This window comes from Equus przewalskii, chromosome 2 (genome assembly GCF_037783145.1).
Source record: "Equus przewalskii isolate Varuska chromosome 2, EquPr2, whole genome shotgun sequence".
In the NCBI taxonomy this organism is placed as follows: domain Eukaryota; kingdom Metazoa; phylum Chordata; class Mammalia; order Perissodactyla; family Equidae; genus Equus; species Equus przewalskii.
In genome coordinates this window covers 565,560-586,404 of record NC_091832.1, presented here as the reverse complement: position 1 = coordinate 586,404, position 20,845 = coordinate 565,560, and the positions used below count along the sequence as shown (strand labels likewise).

Here is a 20,845-nt window from a genome sequence, read left to right as displayed (position 1 = left end):
AAGAAATTTAAAAATAAAAAGGGCCGTTGCATTTACCCACGTATTTACTGATTTTGATATTTTTATTCCTTTGTATAAATTTATATTTCCAGTTAGTGTCATTTTCTTCCTCCCTGAAGAATTTCTTTTAACATTTTTTATAATGCAGATTTCTTGGAAATGAATTCCCTCAGCTTCTGTTTGTCTGAAAAATCCTATATTTCACATTAATTGTTCAAAGATCTTTTTGCTGAATATAGAATTCTAGATTGATATTTTCTTTTTAATTTTTTTCCACACTTTAAAGATGCCATTCCATTTTCTTCTGGGGTACATTGCTTCTGATGAGAAGGCTGCAGACTCTTGTTCTTGTTCCTCTGTAATGTGTCCTTTTCCTCTGACTGCTTTTAAGATTTTCTTTTTTCACTATTTTTTTTTTTAACAATTTGTTTATAATGTGTTTTGATGTGGTTTTCCTGCTTTGGTTTCATTGAGCTTGGCTTTGTGGATTGATAACTTTTATCAAATTGAGAAAAAGCTTGACTCTTGTTTCTTCAAATATTTTGGGTTGGATGCCGACATCGTCAGTTTTGTGTTGTGGAGTCTGGATTTTGTTGTCTCCCTAAAGGTTGTTGAGCTACTTTTTCTGGTAGACTGCTAAGGCACTTTTGACTTAGTTTTATCCCTTAGAGTCTTTTTTTTTTTTAACTTTGTCAGTTCAGATTTAGTGTAGCCTTTATACAAGGAAAGTTCAGTCACACTTCTGAGGCCTGTGTCTCTTGGGATCTCAACTGAATGTCCCGAGTGATCAGTGAGGACATTCCACTTTAATTCTGGTGCCTCCTGTGATCCTCAGCTCTCTGTGAGCTCTGAGAACTGTGCAGCCCGCAGCCCTGCGGTCGCTCGACACCAGCTTCATGGAGTGCCAGTGCACATACCTGCATCTTAACAGTCAACAAAGACTTCAGGGGACTCGTGCGCAGTTTTCTGGGGCCCTCTTTCTGCATGGCTACCTCCTCTTTAGAAGTCTGTGGCACCACAGCTTCCAGCCACCTCAAATTCCCTGAATTCTGAGCTCAATCTCCTCAAGTTCCTGGAGCTGGCACATTTTCCTTGGCATCCCTCTTTCTGTTTTGCAGTCTGGTGTGTGCCTCCAGGCAGAAAGCCAGAGTGATCTTATGGCTCACTTCATTCATTTCCTTCTCTCAGAGATCGCAGTCCTGTGCTGCCTGTGCTCAAGGTCTGAAAGCAGTTGTTTTGTATATTTTTTTCTGCTTTCCTAGTTTTCTAAGGCAGGGAATAAAATCCAGTCTCTGTTACTCTGTCCTGGTCAGAAGCAGAAACTTCTGTTGTTCCTACTTCAGTAAGAATTTCTATCTTGCTGTGGCATTTAACATCATCAAATACTTTTTAATCTTTAGTATGAGTTGATCATTTTTCTCTCCTTTAATAAAATACTGTGGTAAAATACATCCATAGATCTTCTGTTATTAAAATTTTCTTGAATGTTGTTCATGATTATTTTTTTCCATTTTTATATTACATTTGGTCCTGCCTTGTTTAGAATTTTTATGCCTCCATTCATAAGGTGAGAGTGGCCTCTGATTTTCGTTTCTCATCCTGTCTTTGCTTGGTTTTGTGACATAGTTATCTTAGCTTGATGAATTACTTGGGATGCAATTACTTCCTCTCCTAGACTCTGAAATACTTCGGAGCACTCTGTTCCTTGAACATTTCTTGGAACCTTCTTGTACAATTCTCTGGGCTTGAAGTTTTATTTGAAGGATGATTTTTAATTACTGACTCAATTTGTTTAATGGTAATAAATTTATTAAGCTTCTCTATGTTTTCTTGAGACAGTTTTGGTAATTTCTGTTTTTTAGTAAATTGTCCATTTCATCTAACTTTTTAAATTCACAGCATAACATTGTTCCTTTAGTCATTTTATTTTTTCTACCACCGTGTGCTTCATCTGTAGTTATATCCCTTGTTTTTAATCCATGATGTGTGTTATTTTTGCCTTCTCTCCTTTCTTCTTCCTCTATGTCTTTTCATAGAACCATGTTTTAGCTCTCTTGATTTCCTGAATTTTCTTAAGTCTTTCATCCGCTCCTTTTCATTCTTTGTTTCAGTTTAATCTTATTACTGTTTTTCATAATTTTCTAAGTTGGCTGCTTAGGTTGTTAATTTTCAGGTATCTAATAAAAGCTTTTAAAACTTGAATTTTCTTTGTAAAATACTACTTTACCCATTGAGTCTCTGCCTGGGTTATAAAATGTTCTCCTCTCTCCCCCTAATATGAGTACATAGACTTGAGTTTGTTGATTGCCTTTGAGTGCTTTAATTCCTCAATAGTAACATCAATTATTGTTATTCTTTTGGTTTACCTGTTTCTTCAAATTCTGAAAGTATAATAAAATCTTTAAGTAAATTGTGTCTCATTTTAGGAGCTTTTTTTAAATCTCTAGGAGCTCTTGTTTTATGTTTCACACTGTTTTGTTCAGTTCATAAAATTTAATGGAGGGTAATATTCTTCTTGGGTTCAGGGTTTTGTCATGGAATGTTCTTTTTTGTCTTGGCTAATATTTTTGATCTTGTATTCTACTTTGGTATTCATATTTTCATATTTTAAAAAATTTTGTTTGTATTTCTTTGTTGACTTTTTTTTAAAAAAACCTCTTCACATTTAAAAAATCTGTATTGTACACAAGATATAGCTTCATTTTAACCCCAGTGCGATTATTATCTTTTAACCAGTTGTGGAATTCAACTCATTGACATTTGTTCAAACACCTGAAATAACTGATTTTATTTCTTCCATCCTTCTGTCTTTTATCCTTCTATCCATTTTTGTTTTCTATGTAAATTATATTACCCCCATTTCCTTTCCTGTTTATTTTGACTGTTTTACTTTGGTTTCACTGACTTGCTAATTTTCTCTTTATTCCCTTTTATCTTTTGTTATTTTGGAGTTCTACTAAGCTTTTTGTTTCTGTTAGTGATTCCTTCTCATTTCTTATAACCAACATTGAACTCTCATTCTGCCCAAATACACATCTGCATCAAGGTGCTTCTCCTGTGCACCTTCTCCAATTTCTGACTCTGAGGCTTTGCTTACTTAATCTTATCAGTTCCAGGCTATTATTGGCTTTTCCTTCTAATACAGCGTGCCTATTATGTTCCAAGAAAACTTAATATTACAAATCCCTGTTTACATTCTTGTGTTTAAATTGAAACATGTGTATGTATGTGTGTGTTTGAATATATACATATGTGTGTACACACACACACACACACACAGTGAGCATCAGCGTTCACTGTCACTGGTTGCTCTGATCTTTGACTTCCCCTGTGTTGGGATAGCTGCTATGAATCAATGGTTTTTTGATTATGTTCTCTCTTAAGTGTTGTCCTCAGAGAACATATATGGGGAGTTTACTTTTTGAATCCTTGCGTGTTAAAAATGTTTTTCTTTTTCCCTGACAGTTGAATAATGTTTTGTCTGGGTGTAGTATTCTTGGATCTTTTTTCTTAACAGTCTGTACATTGTTCCACTGTCTTCCACATCCCAGAGCTGCAGATGAGCATCCCTTAGCTAGTCGGAATCTCTCGCCTTTGTAAGGAACTTGTTCTTTCTGTCTAGAGGCTTGTATGATTTTCTGTTTGTGCTTGAAATTCAAGTATTTCCTGGATTCCCATCCTGGATTTAATGGGACTTTTAATCTGCAGGCTTCAATCGCACTTCAGCTCAGTGTAATAATAAAAATAAAATTAGTACTATACTCATGTAGTTATAACATCTCCTTCATCTTTTTTTTTCCCCCTCTACTCTTCATTTTTTTAAAATCCCTCCTGGAATTCCTGTTATCCTCGTGTTAGGCTGCTGGATCTGCTGCTCAAGCCTCTTTTTTCTTCCCCCATTATTTCCCTCTTTGTATCTTTGCTACGTGTAGTAACATATTTCATTCACTTGGTCTTCCAGATCATTAATTTGATTTTCAACTTTAAAAAACTAGATTTTTTTTTTCAGTTCTTCTGCAGAAATTTTTAAATTTAAAATCAGTGGTTTTAGTTCAGAAAGTCTTTCTTGCTCCCTTCTAATTTCTCATCGCTTTCCTTCTTGAAGCTCTCTTCCAGTTTCTTCTGACCTCTGCTTAAGGGAGACCTGTGTCTTCCAGATGATGTCCTGTGTGGCCCTCTCAGGCGAACTCGTCCCCTGAGTGAGGTGTTGTTTTCATTGTGCCTGTTCATTGATTTATGTTCTGTCCACTCTCACATAGGTTTCCATAGTCTCTGTGGCATTAACAGCTCCGAGAGCGGTGAAAGGTGCAGCAGTTGTGCGCAGGCGTTCTGGCCGGCCGAGGACAAACAGCGAGCAGCCATCTTTCTGGGCGGAAGCAGCGTTCTTCTCCAGCTGCTGATCTTTGATGCATCTTGGGCTGCTGCGGTGGCCCCTGTCTTTCTCAGGCCCTGATCTCTAATTCTAAACCTACTGATGCCACCCTCCGTGGGCTGGCAGTCAGCTTGCCTGAGGTGAATAGCTGCCCTGGGGGTGCAAGTTGCTCGCCAGAGCAACTCAGGCGATGGCAAGACCCTGGTCTTCTCGGAAGCCTCAGGGGGAGGCAGACCCTTGGTTCTGCTGCTGGTCCCTTACCTTTACTCACCAACAACATGAAGTTCTGTACTTGCTCTCTCTCCTGGAGATTTCTAGAGAACGTGAGGCCTCGGATGCACTCTCTAAATTTTACCAATTCTGCTGCTTTTACACACCCATATTACCCAAGAGTTGATTTAAAGAGACCCAAATGGAATGGACCCTAATAGTGTTTGAATAATCCTCATGGAGGATGGGGTTGCCAGAGGCATCTGCAGCTGTAAAACTTGCTGCCTCCTGCACTCAGTCACCTCACTCCAAGCATCCTCTTTGGCCACTTATTCTAACTTGCTGTGAGGCCTACGACATCCTTCTCCTTGCCCTTATTAGGGGAAAAACCTACTTGGAATAACTTAGTTATGCTGTAGAGTATTGAGTTGTTTAACTATTGCTGTTATAAACCACAACCAATGCTCAGTAGTTTAACACAATAATCGTTTGTTTGGTTCATGGGGAGGTCATTTAGGCTGTGCTCTGCTGGGTGGTCTTCTAGTTTCAGCTGGACTCACTCACTGGGGTCTTCACTGCCTGGGGATGTGTGATTCGTGCTGGGCTTGGTGGTCATTACTGTGCTCCACATGTCTCCTACGCTCCTCCTGGGACCAAGGGGCTGACCCTGCATGATTTTCTCGTGGTGATGTCAGAGGTGCAAGGGAGCAAGCAGAAACACATAATGCCTCTTGAAGTGCAGACTGGAAACCAGCACACGGTCACTTCTGCCGTGTCCTTCTGGCCAAATCCCGTCGCATGACAGAATCCAAAGTCTAGAGGTAGGAAGGGGCCTTGCCTTCCTACTGAGGTGGACAGTGTGGATGTGGGAGGAGAGGCTTCGGTGCTGCAAATTACATGGCAGAGGATGTGGCTACGTGGAGGGCCGAAGACTCGGGGCCATGAACTCCCCTCCCTCCCTGTAGCTGTTAAGGACCACAATGCAGTGTTTCCAGGTTAGAATCCTACCTCAAAGGAGAGAGCCATGAGTCTACCTTCGAGGGAGTGGGGAGACTTTTGCAGAGGAGAGGCCTTTGGGTCTGGACCAGAGGATAACTTGGAGTTCGCCAAGTAGATAAGGATGAGTGAAGTGAGGAATAATCAGTTAAGACAAAAGGAGCAGTCAGAGTAGAGGCACAGAAGCCTGCAGATGAATGGGACATCTGGGGATGGAAGAGTTGTCCTGTGTGACCGGATTCTTAGAAATGATCCTTCACCATCTTTTGCTTCATAGCATTTCTCTCTCCAGTGATCTATCAGAGTTTCCATAAAGGTGGGATTTCAGATATTGTGCCGGGAGGAGTTAGCCTATTGTATACTCTTCAGAACGTGCTACATAGGTGGCTGCCTTCTCTGTACCTCAAAATTATCTTGCTTAAATGAGGTGAAGGATTGAGCACGTGTGTATTACATTTCTACTGACACTAGTACTCCTTCAGTATACCCATGCCACTTAGCTTAGCTCAATATATTCTGCTATTTATGCCACAGCTGAAAAAACCATTAATAACAGTAACATTTGTGTGCCTTCAAAAGCGATTTAGGCCTCTCAAAATGCCAGCTCTTCTGTGGAGCCTTTCTTGATGCTTTCTCCCCACTCCTCCCACCAGATTAGATCAGAGTCTCCTGGTAAGGGTTCTCATTTCTGTTTCTACTTCTTTCAGAACATTTTTGGCTATTTGTTAGTATATGATTTTAGATGTGATTGTTTGATCAATTTTTGTCTCCTTATTAAACCGTCAGATTCTATGAAAGCAGAGGACCAGGTCTTTTGCATACCTCTTTGCATTCCCCAGGGCCTAGCATGGTGGCAGAGTCATAGTAACTGAATACTAAATATTGAGTGAGTGAGTGAGTGGGTGAATCTATGTGAAAGACTGAAGGAGATGCACCTAGACTGTTGGCTCTCTGAGGTGGGTTTATCTTTAAAGCTGCATGGGCATCCTAGGTTTACCATTTACCTGTGGTGAGGTGGACAAACCATAGTCGTTCTTTGGTGCTTCTCTTCAGTCAGTATGCATTGTGGCTTGACATATGACTGAGGGTGGACTAAGTACTGGCAATGCAGAGACCACTAGGGCTGGTTTTGCTCTGAAGAGTTGCTGGTTTAGTGGGAGAGATGGGGAAGTGGAGGGGCAGACAGTTACTATGGGAAGTGTTAAGATAAGGAGATGTTTGGTTAGAACTTGGAGAAGAGGTTTTGGACTCAGCCTGCCTTCCACTGAGGCTTCATGAAAAATGACAATGTGAGCTGAGTCATGAAGGCTAACTAAGAGTTAGATGCGATACAGGAAAGAACATTCCAGGCAGAATGAAACAAAGGGTTCAGTGCACAGGGAAGTCAGAAATCAAAGCCGCCTGTGGGAAACTTAAAGTAATTCAGTTTTGCAGGGTGGAGAAAGCAAGGGTGGGCACTGGAGGTCGGATGGTCATGTCCTGAAGGGTCTGTGAAGGGTCGGGCTTTTTCCTGAAGATAGTGCGGAGCAGTTGATGGATTTTACTCAGGGGTTGATATCATCAGATTTTATAAAGTGTGTTCTGGACACAATATGGAGAACAGATCGGAAGACAATGGGACCTTTGGGAAGATATATAAAGAAGCAGTTAATCACACAGCGGGATCGGGGCTGTGAGAGGAGGCGCCCTCTGAGCTCTGGGGGCTGGGAGGAGAAGCACTCACCCAGAACTGAGCGCTTGGCCTGGTCTAACGGGAGTGTTTGAATTATCAGGGTGAAGAAACGGGGAAGAAATTTCTGAATAGGAGTTGGGCAAAGGGACAGAAATGTGTAAAAACATGATTTTTTTCAGAGAACTGCAGGTGATTTTTTGTTGCTGGAGTATAGAAACTAAGGGTGAATTGATGAGAAATGAAGCTGAAGAAGAATGCACATTCCAGCTTGTAAATCTCCTATTAAATGCAGCTTCGGACTGGAGTGGGCAGATCTACTCCACGCAATTTGTTTTTAATTTTTTACTATAGAGAATGTTGAACATGTCTAAAACAGTATAGCGAACACCATCCGCCTGTCACTAAGCCCACAGCCACCAACCCCTGGCCAATACTGCCCCATTCGTAACACCATTCACCTCCCCTTTTCTTGTTGCTTTCATGCAAATCCCAGATATTATATTATTTTATACATAAATATTTCAGTATGTATCTCTAAATGATAAGAAGGCTTTTTTGAAATACAGCCACAATTACCACTATGGTACCTAAAATTTAATAATACTATTCAACATCATTAAATATCTAGTCAGTGTTGTAAGTTCTAATTATCTCACAGATGTCTTCTAAATATAAATATAGATATAAATACCTGTATCCACACAGGCTGTTTGATCAGGATCTAAATAAAGGGTTGAGACTCTTTTGAAAGTGGAAGAAGGCACTCTCCATCACTGACAGGTGTAAATGGGGACTTCTGATCTAAACAGGGATGGATAATTACCTACTTAGGTTTACTCTACTTCTTCAGGACTGCTGCAGATATCTGGGAAGGTACTCAGCAAAATATGAAGGAAACCTAGCTCATATTATTGGTTCTACTTCTCTCCCATTTTCTCAGGTCTCTGTGCTCGCTCGTGTGCAAATGGACATATTCAGCAGAGAAAGGCTGGGATGACAGTTTCTGGAAGACGATCGGTTTGGAAGACTTTGTTGCAGATAATTACAGCAAAATAGGTAAAAAAATAAAAACTCTGGATAGTGATTATGTGTATGTGTATATGAGGGTATTGTTATTTTTTTGTTTTTATATGAATTAAAATACCAGAATTCAGTTCTGTTTTTCTGAGAAAAATGAGTAAGTTACGATGGATAGGCCATGACTGGTAGGCCCTTGTGTTGGGGCTTATAGGAACTGAGTGGAGATACAGGCTGTGGAGATCTGCACTGAAGTCTAGAATCTTAGACAGGAGGAGGAAGATATTTGCCTGGAACAGCTGGGAACAGCATAATCAAGGGGTGTGTATGGATCATTTCCAGCTCGACTAGGAAAACGTTTTATGAGCTAGGTTCAAGGAACCAGGCAAGGCCGTGAACAGAAAAAAATAACTGAAGAGATCAGAATTAGAAGACTCAGGACCTGGAACATGAGCCTGTGGTCCCTGACTAGGGCTGTAGGGTGTCAGACTTCCAGTTTTTTGTGGCACTGACCGGGTAGTAAAGGTGTAGGTGACTAGTAGGGGTTGGTTTACCAGTGAGAAGAATTGAGATACTAGGTATGTATAACAATAACTGACATTTTAAAGTTTAAGGTTTGCATGTTCATTTCACAGGAAGATGTTTATTTCCTGTAGTTACTACTTACAATTCTAGTAAGCTGTCGTCAGGTAGGAAATTATACCTAATTAAATAGAAATACTTTTGTATTCCTTACTGCTTGTGTTAGGGTCTTATAACAATAAAATAAGCAGTACAGTGGATTAAACAAGATAGAAGGGCATTTCCTTTTTATGTAATAGAATAGAGGCAAGTGACTCTCAGGGCAGATCTGCCGTTCTCACAACATGGCCTCCAACTTCAAGTCCACGTTAGCTGTTGCAGGTCTCATCAGTCCCCGGCCAGTGAGTTGGAATAATGAAAAGGACCAGAGGAATCCACCCACACTCTTTTGGAGGGAGCATAACATGGAAATGAGCCATGTCATTTCTGATCACCTCCCACTGACCAGCACTTGTTCATAAGGCCCCGCTAGCCTGCAAGGGTGGCTGGGAAATGTAGGCATTGGCTGAGCAGCCATTCGTCCATCCATGTGACCAGCTATAAGTTGAGAGTTTTGCCTTTAACTATTGCTGAACAGTTAGTAGCATCTGCTACAACTTCTGACCACCCTTGAAAACTGAGTCCCATAATAGATTATTTCAGTGCAGCCTTTCTCTGGTGAAGTCCTCATGACCACTCTATTAAAGTTCAAGAATATAAAGATAGAAACATGACAGATCCAGGTAGTATCTATGTTGCCGTGTTCTAGACAACATAGCTTGTTTGTCTATGGTCTGTTCAACTACTAATCGCTAAATCTAGGGAAAAGAACAGTGTCAGGGTAGCGTGCAGAAAGAGCCCTTCTGGAATTCTGTGGCTCAGTTGAAACCATCTCAGGATCTGAGCTAGTAGAGAAAGTGGGAGGAACTTGAGACCAGGGGAAGAGAGGAAGAAAGCAAATCAGCCGTCATTAGCTGTCATCTACATTCCAAGTCCCTTGGGTAGGTGGTTGATTACCTACATTATCTTGTTTGGCCCTCACAAGCCTATTTGTATGGCTATTCCTATTTTATAGATGGGAAAACTGAGATTCTGCTCCTTGTCCACTACTCTGTATTAGAGTCAGTATTAGAACTAGGGTCTCTGACTCCATACTCTTCTATCAAAGCAGACTGCCTCCTTGGGATATATGAGACTGAGGACGCTGATAACAGCAGTAGGGTTGGCCTCTAGCGGGTTTAGGCAGCAGTCCAATATCTAGCCCCCAAAGCCATCTTGAGCTAGATTGGAACAAGCATCCGTACCTGGACGGGAACGAGGGTATGATGGGATCTCAGTTGATGAGCGGCTGTAACTTCTCAGGGTAGAAAAAGGATTAACGCTCTAAGTCACATGGTGATTGATTTCAAAACTCTGGGTGATCAGATCATTGGAGCCAGCGGCTAGGACAGTGATGAGAATAGGGTCAGTGTTTTATTCTGGGGGCTAAGGGAATTGTGCAGAGGATGGTGTGTTGGGACTCCTGCCCACCAGGCTGGCATTTTGAACAGCGCTTCAGATCCAGCAGGGGAAATGGGCGGCCAACAGGAAAGTGATGAAAGCTCCTGGAGGACAGGGGCCATATCTGCTTCACTCTTGAGTATCCTGGCAGAGAAGATTCTGGTCAATATCCGCTGATGGAATATGTGGGACATAAGCATATTTGTTTGAACTGGGACAGAGTGGCAAAAGTTAAGAGAAAATTGCAGCAAAGAGCTATCCCAGTGTGTTGGTCAGCTCCAACTGCCATTCCAAAATGCAGTAGACTGAGTCACTTCAACAACAGAAATTTAGTTCTCACATCTCTAGGAGGCCGGGAAGTCCAAGATCATGGTGCCAACAAGGTTTAATTCGGAGGCCTCTTCTCTTGGTTTCTTGGCAGCTGCCTCTCCTTGTGTGCTCACATGAGCTCCTCTTTGTGCCTGTGCAGAGAGACAGTGCGAGTGAGAGAGAGCTCTCCGGAGTCCCTTCTTAGAAGGACACTAATCCAATCAGATGAGGGCCCTGTCTTTTTGGCCTTATTTAACCGTGCCTCCTGATAGACCCTGTCTCCAAGTAGAGTCACATTGGGGATGAGGGCTTCAACGTATAAATTTTGGGGGACACAATTCAGCCATAGCACCACGGTGCTAGTGCACTGGTTGGTAGGGCTAAGGCAGGGCCACTAAGTTCTGAGTCCCCAGCCTGGTGTTCTGAAGGCTCCCCGGGAGCTCCTCGCCTTGATGAAGAACCACCAGGATGAGTGCCAGGAGCGGGGCTCCTACCCTGTAGTTGGGGGGTCTACAACACTGAACTGGGAGCTAGGGTGGTTGCAGTTCTAGAACTAACTGTGTGAACTGAGACAGGTCTCGAATGTTTCTGTATCTCTGTCATCATGCCTGTGAAACACGTAATTAATAGCAGCCATGAAAACTAGTAGTTCAATCATGTCTGTTTCTCAGATGTGATATTACTGTATTACAGCCAGTATCTTTTTAGATTTTCGAAACTGTGTGACAGACTTATTTTGATTTATCCTGTCCTACAGCTGAAGAAACCAAGGTTCAGAAAGGGGAGTGTGCCTAACTGATGGTTACACGGTATGCAAGTGGTAGAAGCAGTATTCAAACCCTTGTTTGCATGATTCCATATCTGCTATAACCATTTGTCTATACTGACTTCCAGCTAATGTTCCTCATGTGCGTGAAGCAGCAGCAGATGAATGCTCCTCCTCCTTTCTAGATTTCAAGCGCATGTCTGTGTTCTTTACGCACCTTGTCACATGTAGTTCTCAAGGTCAGTGGCAAAGGTACTATTACCTGTTTACAGATGAGACTCAGAGAATGAGGCAACTTTGTCTAAACACGTGCAGAACCCATAAATTAGGGTTGAAGCTTTCGCTGAGGGAGGGCCTCGAGGAGATTAGTAAGTGGATAAATTAACGACTGAGATGGCTGCTGCTGGGATGTCGGCACTTTTTGTTTTTAAACGCTGCAATGATATTTACTGATTTAGCGGTATCTTCAGTGACACTTCGGTCTAACTGCAACTCTGATTTCCTGATTACTCTAACGTTCTTGTGCTCCCCCACAAAGACCCATGTTTAAGTAGTATATTAGCTCTGCTAGTAGAGCAATGCCTCCGGGAAATATTCATTAAAAGTCCATAATGTTAATCTAGCAGAAAATTTCCAGAATAACTTTATTGGATTTTGCCTGTTAAGTTAATGGATTTTTAATGGCTGTCCTAAGGAGACATATCATTAACCAGAATATTGCCATACATGAATTAAAACTTACCCAGTCATCAAAATTAATTGTGTGATATTCCCTTTGATTTTCATTTCTGGTGACTTGAACTTGCCCTTTCTGTCTGAACCAAAGTGGAAGATGTTAAAGAGGATGTTGACCCTCAGTGTGACTTTCAGAAACTCCTCTGGAAGTCATCACAGACATTCTTTAGCAATTCTTGGAAGTATGAAAAATGAATCTGGGAAGCCTCCCTGTGAAGTGTTAGGCCTTTCCAGTGGACTCGCCCTTCAAATGTGGGTAGTATAGTGTACAACATTTTAGCAGATTCGAGCAGAGCATTGTGGATTTGAGCATTAATACGACTACCATAATTTGCTCCATGTGGAGCTTTTAGCCAAGTCTTTACCAGCCTTCCTGGGCTCTTGCAGTAAATAAATGCTTTCACTGAAAACTGAACACTTCAGCAACTGATAGTCTTATGGAGGGATATTTTTGAAACAAATTATTTATGAAGTGTAAGTTAAGGATCAAATGCAATATTTATATGGTGCATTTCAAGGACAGGGGAGGAAATTTACAACGTTTTAAGTAACTACATGCAAGTTCCCAAAGCTAGAATGTTATTTCCTAATGCCTTCTTTCAAGGAGGTATTTGGATGATTTGGTTTGGGAACATTATACAAAGTAAGGGAAAAAAATAATTTTGTGAATCAAAAGAATACAGTAGACATTTCTTTACAACTGAAACTATTCTAGTTGATTTAATGTTCAGAATTGATGGAGAAAACCCAAACCTTGTGTTTTGTAGGGAATTACATACCCATAGTCCAATAAAGTGATCTGTGTCAATGAATTTTTACCTTCAGCTCTGCGTGACTCATTCCTGGGTTGCCCATCTAATCCTAAACATCTATCAATAGCCAATGGGAAGGAAGAGATCAGCAGGGAGAAAGGACCCTTAGGAAGACACGCAGCATCCACCTGTTCCAGTCGGTCACCCAGGCTCTCCTTCAGTGCGTCCCGGCTGCCTTCCACTGCCTGAGAAGAGTGCTTCATTGTGTTCTTGGGCTAGGCCACTTTGTGGAAACTCGCGTGTGCAACGTGGCTGAATTATAGGGTGATTGCATCACAGAAAGAGCTTTGTGATATAAAAGGGTTCAGCGTGTTAGCTTATAGATCATTCATTATTTGGGGACAGGGAAGCCTGACAAAGAAGAAACATAAATCCCAAGTAGGCCGAGTTACTAACTGTCGAGTCAGGGGCAGAAATGAAGATGAAGCGTATGTCAAGGGAGGGAGGCTGCGCTTTCTCCCTGGTTTTCTCTCCCGCTGTGAGGCTGTATTTTAGGCATCGGACACTGTGGGCCCCATCATCTGGCACACAGTAGATAGCAATGAAATATTTGTTGAGTGTGTGAATATATGTTTGAATGAAGGATTTGATAAATAAGTCCCCTTTTGGCTTCATTGTGGCTAATATTTAATGGACTCTCTGTAAATTCTTTTGAATTAAGTGCAACTACTAGGTGACTGAGAGACAGTGATTTCACTTCATAAATTCAGTGTTCACTGTCCTTTTTTCACTTATGTATCTGCCACTTACGAAGGGACTCCTGTGGGAGACACACCCCAGCCTGAATGACAGCTGCCACCCACCCTCTTTGCTGTAGCAGATCTGTCAGAGGCTTTCCGTGACAGTGGATGTTACAGATCCCTTCATAGAAAAAAACAAAACAACTTAAAACAGCTTCTTTTAGGAAGATTTGGAATATCCCTTTTCCATAGAATAAAATAACTCTGTGGTGAACTGAGGCTGTGTTTTAGGTATTTTTGTCCCATAAACTTAAAATCATAGGTAAAGAATCTTGACTAATGACACGTATGTGTCGGGGACATAGATGTGCCAATGCTCACCGCTGTTCTGCTCTAAAGTATACCCAGACGAGAACAATTCTCAGAGCCACCAGAAGCAAAGTGCAATACTGGCTTTGGCGAGACTGAATTGACGAGCGTGAGGAGGATCCTCTCTCTTCTCAGAACCTAGCTGGATGCCAGGACTTGCATGACACTGACTCAATCAGTTCATTGGCAGGCCGAGGAGCTGGGACAAAGAGACAAGAGACCCATCTGGGCTTGCTTCAGGGCTTGGTCTGCTGTTTGATCTGCTAAATTCACAAACTCACAGAGCCCACCGGCCCACAGCTGGTTCAAGGAGAGAGACACATGCCAAGCCTGCCCTGACTCCATTTCAAGGCTGTGGCTCCTCTTCCTAGTTAACATGTCCCGTGGATGTTGGGGTTATTTTCAAGTCTCACGAATCAGCTGAGCAATTCCTCTTCCCGGTGATGGAATAAGTGAGAGTGCAGAAGACAGGAGTGTTCACTCTTATGCTACTCTATCCTAGGGGAGGGAAGAGGAAATCCCCTTGTGGAAACATGCCTAAGGGAGGGATTTCAAGCAGCAATGTGGTATCAAGACCAGTGTTGGGAGCCTGAGTCTAGCCGTGTCACGCATAGTTGTGGGTGTTATAAAATCCTCTTAAGCTATTAATGCTCAGTGTTAATACTCAGTGTTCTGAATTTGCCCAATAGATTTTAGAAGAGTATTTCTTTTCATGCACATTTATTTTTCCCATCAAATTTTAAAAAATAGGTTTTATTCCAGGTTGACATTTGGGGGAACAAGAAGTCATGAGCTTTCAATCAAAAAGACATGGGATCAAATCCCAGAGTCACCACTTACTGGCTATATAACCTTGGACAAGTCACTAAACCTCTCTAAGACTTGATTTCTTATCTATTAAACAAGCATAGGAATATGTGCCTTGGATGGTTCTTATGATGGAGTGATGGTGTATATAAAGTGTATGACGTCTGGTAAGACCTCAGTACACAGTTGTTAAATTAACCCACACAGAAGGATTCAATATGACATAAAATATCACAATGATGAGTGGAGCTAGCATTAGGCTCCCCTAATGCCAAGTCCCATGAACCAAAAAGGACTTTTGATAATTATATTCAAGGGAAGGAAAATTAAGAAGGTTTGGTTAATGGTGTGCAAAGACAAGGTGATAGTAATGATTGAATAGAAAGAAAGGACACGCTTTTATTTTCCTTCGTCACTCTCATCCGTTAACTTAACAGCAGCAGGCATCGTGCTACATGCTGGAGAATAATAGCGAACCAAAGCCAACAGGGTTTCTGCCTTCCTAGAGTTTTCAGTTTAGTGGAGAGAGCATTAATCAATCAATCGCAAAATTGCCACTGAGGTAAATGCTACAAAGAATGGGTAAAGGGGACATCCAGAGTATATGATGAGGGGATATGAGCATGTCAGGGAAACTGGGATATGTTTGAGGAAGTGATGCTTACGCTAGGGTGATGTCCATTAACTTGTGAAGAGGGGTGGGAACACTGTTCAGGCAGAGGGCACAGGGTTTGTAATGGCTGTCGGGGGAGGGAGTGTGGTGGAAGAAGGCCAGTGTGAGTAGGGCTGAGAAGGTTGAAAGGGAATAGGGTGCAAGAGGAGGCTGAAGTCATCATCCCAGAGAACTCGCTTCCTTCACGCCAAATGTGGCTGAGAGAAAATGAACCCTAAGGGGGTGTTTTGACCATCTCAGTCAGTTTTATATATTCCTGACAAGCCAGGCATCCACAACTAAGGAAGTAAGTTGCAGGTGTGATCTTGGAGCCCCTGAGAATAGAATTGAATTCCTGCTCAGAGATAGAAATGGTCATACATTTTCCCAGTTTTCCGAAAGTTTGGCTCCTAAAACTGTTGACCTGTGTCCTTCATGTTAATGAGACAAGATATCTTTGTTTTAATTATCGAGCATACAGTTGCGAAAGAAGACATCATTAGGAAGTAGACTCGATTCACTATGAGTAAGTCCTGCTAATTCAACCTTAGTTGTTGCCTGTTCTTGAAGTTCTTTTCTCAGTGACACTCCCCCTGTCTGGCTTGTTGGTGCATAGTCCAAACTCCAGTAGAACCTGGTGCCTACATCTTGTCTGTCTGCTTTTGCATCCCCAACTAGACTGTCCATGTTTGAAGACTCTGTCTCCTCTGCCTAGCATCACCACTAAATAAATGATTCATGGATGCATAGGTGGATGGGGGAGATTGACATCCAATACAGAACTCTTGATTTGCCCACACAGCCCAACCACCCGAGATGCTGCTTCTTTGGTCTTCTCCATCTCAGTAAAAGGTATACCACAATTCTCCCATTTGGTCAGGACCCAAACCTAGAAGTCATTCTTGATGCTTCTCTTTCTCTTACACCTTACGTCTAATTCATCAGCAAGTCCTTTCTGCTTTGCTCCAAATGAACCCTGAATTAGGCCGTTCCTACTCCTCCATTGTTACCATCCTAGTCCAAAGTACTTTCATCTCATGCTGATTAGTGTATCAGCCTCTTAATTGGTTTTCTTGATTATGTTCTTCCATCTGATAATCCATTTTCTGCACAGCAGCCAGATTACTATTTTTTAGATGTAAATCAGATCCTGTTACTTTCCTGCCTAAATTCTGTCCATTACAATTGGAAAAAAAAAAATCTAAATCTTTTGTCATGTTCCACAAAGTTGTATGTAATCTCTCTCTCTTTTATTGTTTACCATGCCCACACTTACCATCCAAGCACAATGACCTTCTTTCTGTCCCTCAAACGTTTCCATGTATGTAGCCTTTGCATTAACTCTGCACTCTATCTGGATTGGCCCGTCTCAAAATATTCGCATGGCTCTCTCTTTCTGCTTGTTCAGATCTCAGCTCACATGTCCTTAGGGAAGAGGCTTCCCTTACCCTCCGAGCCAACACTCCCTGCCCCTACTCCAGCAGTATTCTGTTTCTCTGTTGTATTTTCTTCTTAGAACTTGTCACTATCTGAAATTACCTTATTCTTGTATTTATTTATATGTTTATTGACAGAATAGCTGCTCATTAAATAAATGAGTATGTAATAAATAAATGAGTTAATTAGAATTTTTAGAGTACTATCGATGGATCAATAAAATGGCATAGAAGAAGTGCATCCTACACGCTACACGTTTTTGGTAAATTTCTAACAGTTTTCTCATAGTTAGAGAAGTTTGGAATGAATAGTATGTTCAAAATTGGATTCCCAAATGGCTGAGAAACTCTCAAAGACTGTTGATAAAAGACGTAATCTCAACTCATTGAGAATCCCTGGTGGTGTGACACAGGGCACTGCACTTTAACTTGCCTTGTTGACATTTGCAATCAGCAACTTAAATGGACATGTCGAAGACTTGCTGAATAACTATGTAAGTGATGCAAAACAGGGAACTATTATTAATACATTGAATAACATAATCCAAAAAAATTTTTTAAAGATCAGCAGACTAGAAAGGTAGGCTAAAATTAACAAGGTGAATTTTTATCAGGGATAAATTTACACGTCTTTTCATTAAAAAATACAAGGAAGGAATTGGCAGAAGATGTGAATAGACATTTTTCAGAGAGGACATGCAGTTGGCCGATATGTATGTGAAAAGATGCTTGACATCACTAATCATCAGGGAAATGCAACTCAAAACCACAATGAGTTGTCACCTCACGCTTTTAGAATGGCTGTTATAAACAAGACAAGAAATAACAAATGTTGATGAAGATGTGGAGAAAAGAGAACCCTTGTGCACTGTTGTTGGAAATGTAAATGGGCACAGCCACCATGGAAAATAGTGTGGAGGTTCCTCAAAAAATTAAAAATAGAACTACCATATGATCCAGCAATCCCACTTCTGGGTATTTATCTGAAGAAAATGAAAACACTAACTTGAAAAGATAGATGCACCCTTATATTCATGGCAGCATTATTTACAACAGCCAAGACATGGAAACAACCCAAGTGTCCACCGATGGATGGATGGATATAGAGGATGTGGTATATAAATGTGCAATGGAATATTATTCAACCATAAAAAAGAATGAAATCTTGCCATTTGCGAGAAAATGGATGGACCTCGAGGGGGTTATGCTGAGTGAAATAAGTCAGATAGAGAAAGACAAATCACGTATTATCTCACTTACATATAGACTCTAAAAAAAAAGACAACCAAGCTCACAGACACAGAACAGATTGGTGATTGCCAGAGGTGAGGGGTGACGGATGTTAACAAGACTTATCCTGGTGATTGTTTCACAATATACAAATATCGAATCTTTATGTTGTATACCTGAAACTAATATAATGTTGTATGTCAGTTATACCTCAATAAAAAAAATACAAGGAAGGAAAAAAATAGTTTCTCAACGGTGTATGTGTAAACTCAGTAGTAACCTAGATTTCTTACGGAATACTTGATTGGTAAGGAGCAATGAACCAAGTAAAGATTGTTGAGTGCCACTCACTTCTAGATGCTTTATAGCTATTAACTTATTTAATCCCCTTAACCAGTCTAGGTCGGTACTATAATACTTATTTTACTGAGGAGGAAACTGAGGCACAGAGAACTTAAGTGAGTTGCTCAAAGTCACACAATAAGTAATGGAGCCGGAGGTCGATGTTGTGTAGAGCCCTCACATCTGACCCAAGGCTGCGGAGCCTCCCGAGGCTGGGCTGCATGAACATAGAGGAAATGTTTAGATCAAGATCAGCAAGAGCCCCAGTTATGGTTGGATTGTATCTCAAGGCCTGCCTCCCATTCCAGGCCTCACATTTATAAAGACCACTGACAAAGAAATAGTACATCTGTAGGAGAATGATCCAGATAAAAAAGAGAAGTTAGGTCCAGTGATTGCAAGAGACAGTTGAATAGTCTTGGGTTGCATAGCCTGATTAAATCACCTGCCCAAAGTCAAAATGTTAGTAAATTGTGGAGCTAGGTTCTAATCCAGATATGTCCAGTACCACAGCCCCTCCTCCTCGCTGATGCAAAGAGATGACTCAGGAAGATCACAGAAGATTCATGCCATCTCAGAGGTGTCTTCCTCTCTTTCTCTGAAATAGCATAGAGGCCTGAGGATGTGGCTCTCAGAGGGTTAGAACTATCCTGGCTCCTCTGAAATCCCGGGAGAAGAATGGGTCAACAGTGTGACGCCTTGCAAAGCTGCATGTGTTTTAGTCACATTAAAATTCACAGGCTAGTTTTGGATTTTTTTCCCCCTTCTTTCTGAAAGTTAAAGTTGGGACTTCCTTCTGGATCCCAGTGGGACATCTGAACTCAGGCCATTGTTGTCATCCATTTAGAGGCCATTTAATTCAGTGTTCTTGAAGGCAGCCTTTCCAGCAGTTGCTCTTCTCTGTGGCGGGTGGCACATCACAGCTGCTGCCTCTTCTGCTTAGCTTCTCTTGGTCACACAGCTGGTGGGTGGCGACCGCGGGCTCCGAGGTGGCCCTTCCCTCTGACTTCCGAGCTCCTCTGCATGCCTTTCACTCCAGTTCTGTGGAGTTTTGACAGCAAGATACCCACGACCTTTTCAGTTTCCCAGCATGGGCTAACCTTTCTGAGAATCTCCATCAGAAGGTTGCTGTGGTCAGGTTGGCAGGTCACCGGTTGACTAATGGCCTTCTCCAAGGTTTGCTGGCAGATACTGTGTTGCTGTGAACGCTATTGATCCTAGACGTTTGCCTGCTGCTCAGACAGCCTCTGTGGGCATGAGGAGGCGGTGAGTCACAGCCCCATTACCCCTGCCACCCATCTGTTCTTGTGGCGAGGAGAACGAAGATGATCTCTTTGTGGCATCATAAAAACCTCAAAAGACATTAAAAATTCCGTTAAGTTTTCATACCCTTTTAGCTGTTGAAATATACAATCTATTAGGAGGGGAAAAACCTCCTGCATTTTTTCCCCAGTGCCCTCACCTCAGAGGCTACTTAAGGGACCAGGTAATGATTTTATGATATTTATTAATACTTCATGTTCTGCCTCCCTTCTCACTTTCTTTTCTACCGAGGACTATGCATTTGTTTTTAAACTGAAAGGACAGAGGCTGCCAGGGGATCTTTAAGATGCAGACCTTTTGTGATGTCGTATGTCGTCGTATTTTGGACATTGCCTGTAGAGATCTATTGTCTCCGAGATGCTGGATGGGGGATATTCATCTTTAAAATGCCCTTTCTGGTAGTGGAAAGAACATGAGTTTTGGACCCATATAGACGCAAGCTTGGATCCTGGCCCTGCCATTCACTAGTTGTGTCATGACTATCAAGCAAATTACTGAGCCTACGTTCTCCCACCTGCCACACTGAGAAGAAATGCTGGAGTAACACCTGATGATGAGGATCACCTCACACAGAGACCCCATAATACAACTCGCAGGAAAATCTTGTCTGATCTGAGTACTGAAATTATCTCTAGTTTCTCCTAGTTTTTCTGAATAATTACTTTTATTTTCCTTGTCTGTCGTGGGCATCATATTGAGTAACTGGCAAGATATTTTTCACCTCTTTGGCTACTTGAGGATTTAAAGCAAATTTGAGGCTCATCTGTAGAGGATTTTTAAGCCATTTGTATATATGTTTAGTTGCATGTCAATTCGTTTTGTTCCCATCTTTGGCTTTATTTAATCTTTAATCCAACTTACCTTGCTTTATCTTTGCCTACAAGTTATAAGCCCCCTCAAATATTTTCTAAGACAGGATAGTTTGTAGAAGAAACTCTGGAACATAGTAGGTGTTCCATATATATCGGTGAATGAATGAATATAGAAATGTTAGAGAATACACACACAGATGCTTCAGAGGAGCATTAAAACAAATCAAAGAGCACTGAGCTCATG

The 20,845-nt window shown here is 41.5% G+C and overlaps 1 protein-coding gene across 30 annotated transcripts in view; it reads left to right on the top strand.

Moving 5' to 3' along the window:
- The window catches only part of FGGY (FGGY carbohydrate kinase domain containing), a 377,677-nt gene that overhangs the window by 133,916 nt on the left and 222,916 nt on the right, over positions 1 to 20,845 (top strand). For all 30 annotated transcript variants that reach the window (XM_070591700.1, XM_070591756.1, XM_070591722.1 and 27 more), the window contains one exon: positions 8,191 to 8,306. In XM_070591700.1, the coding sequence (XP_070447801.1) occupies positions 8,191 to 8,306 (116 nt within the window). The remainder of the gene's footprint in view (positions 1 to 8,190; positions 8,307 to 20,845) is intronic.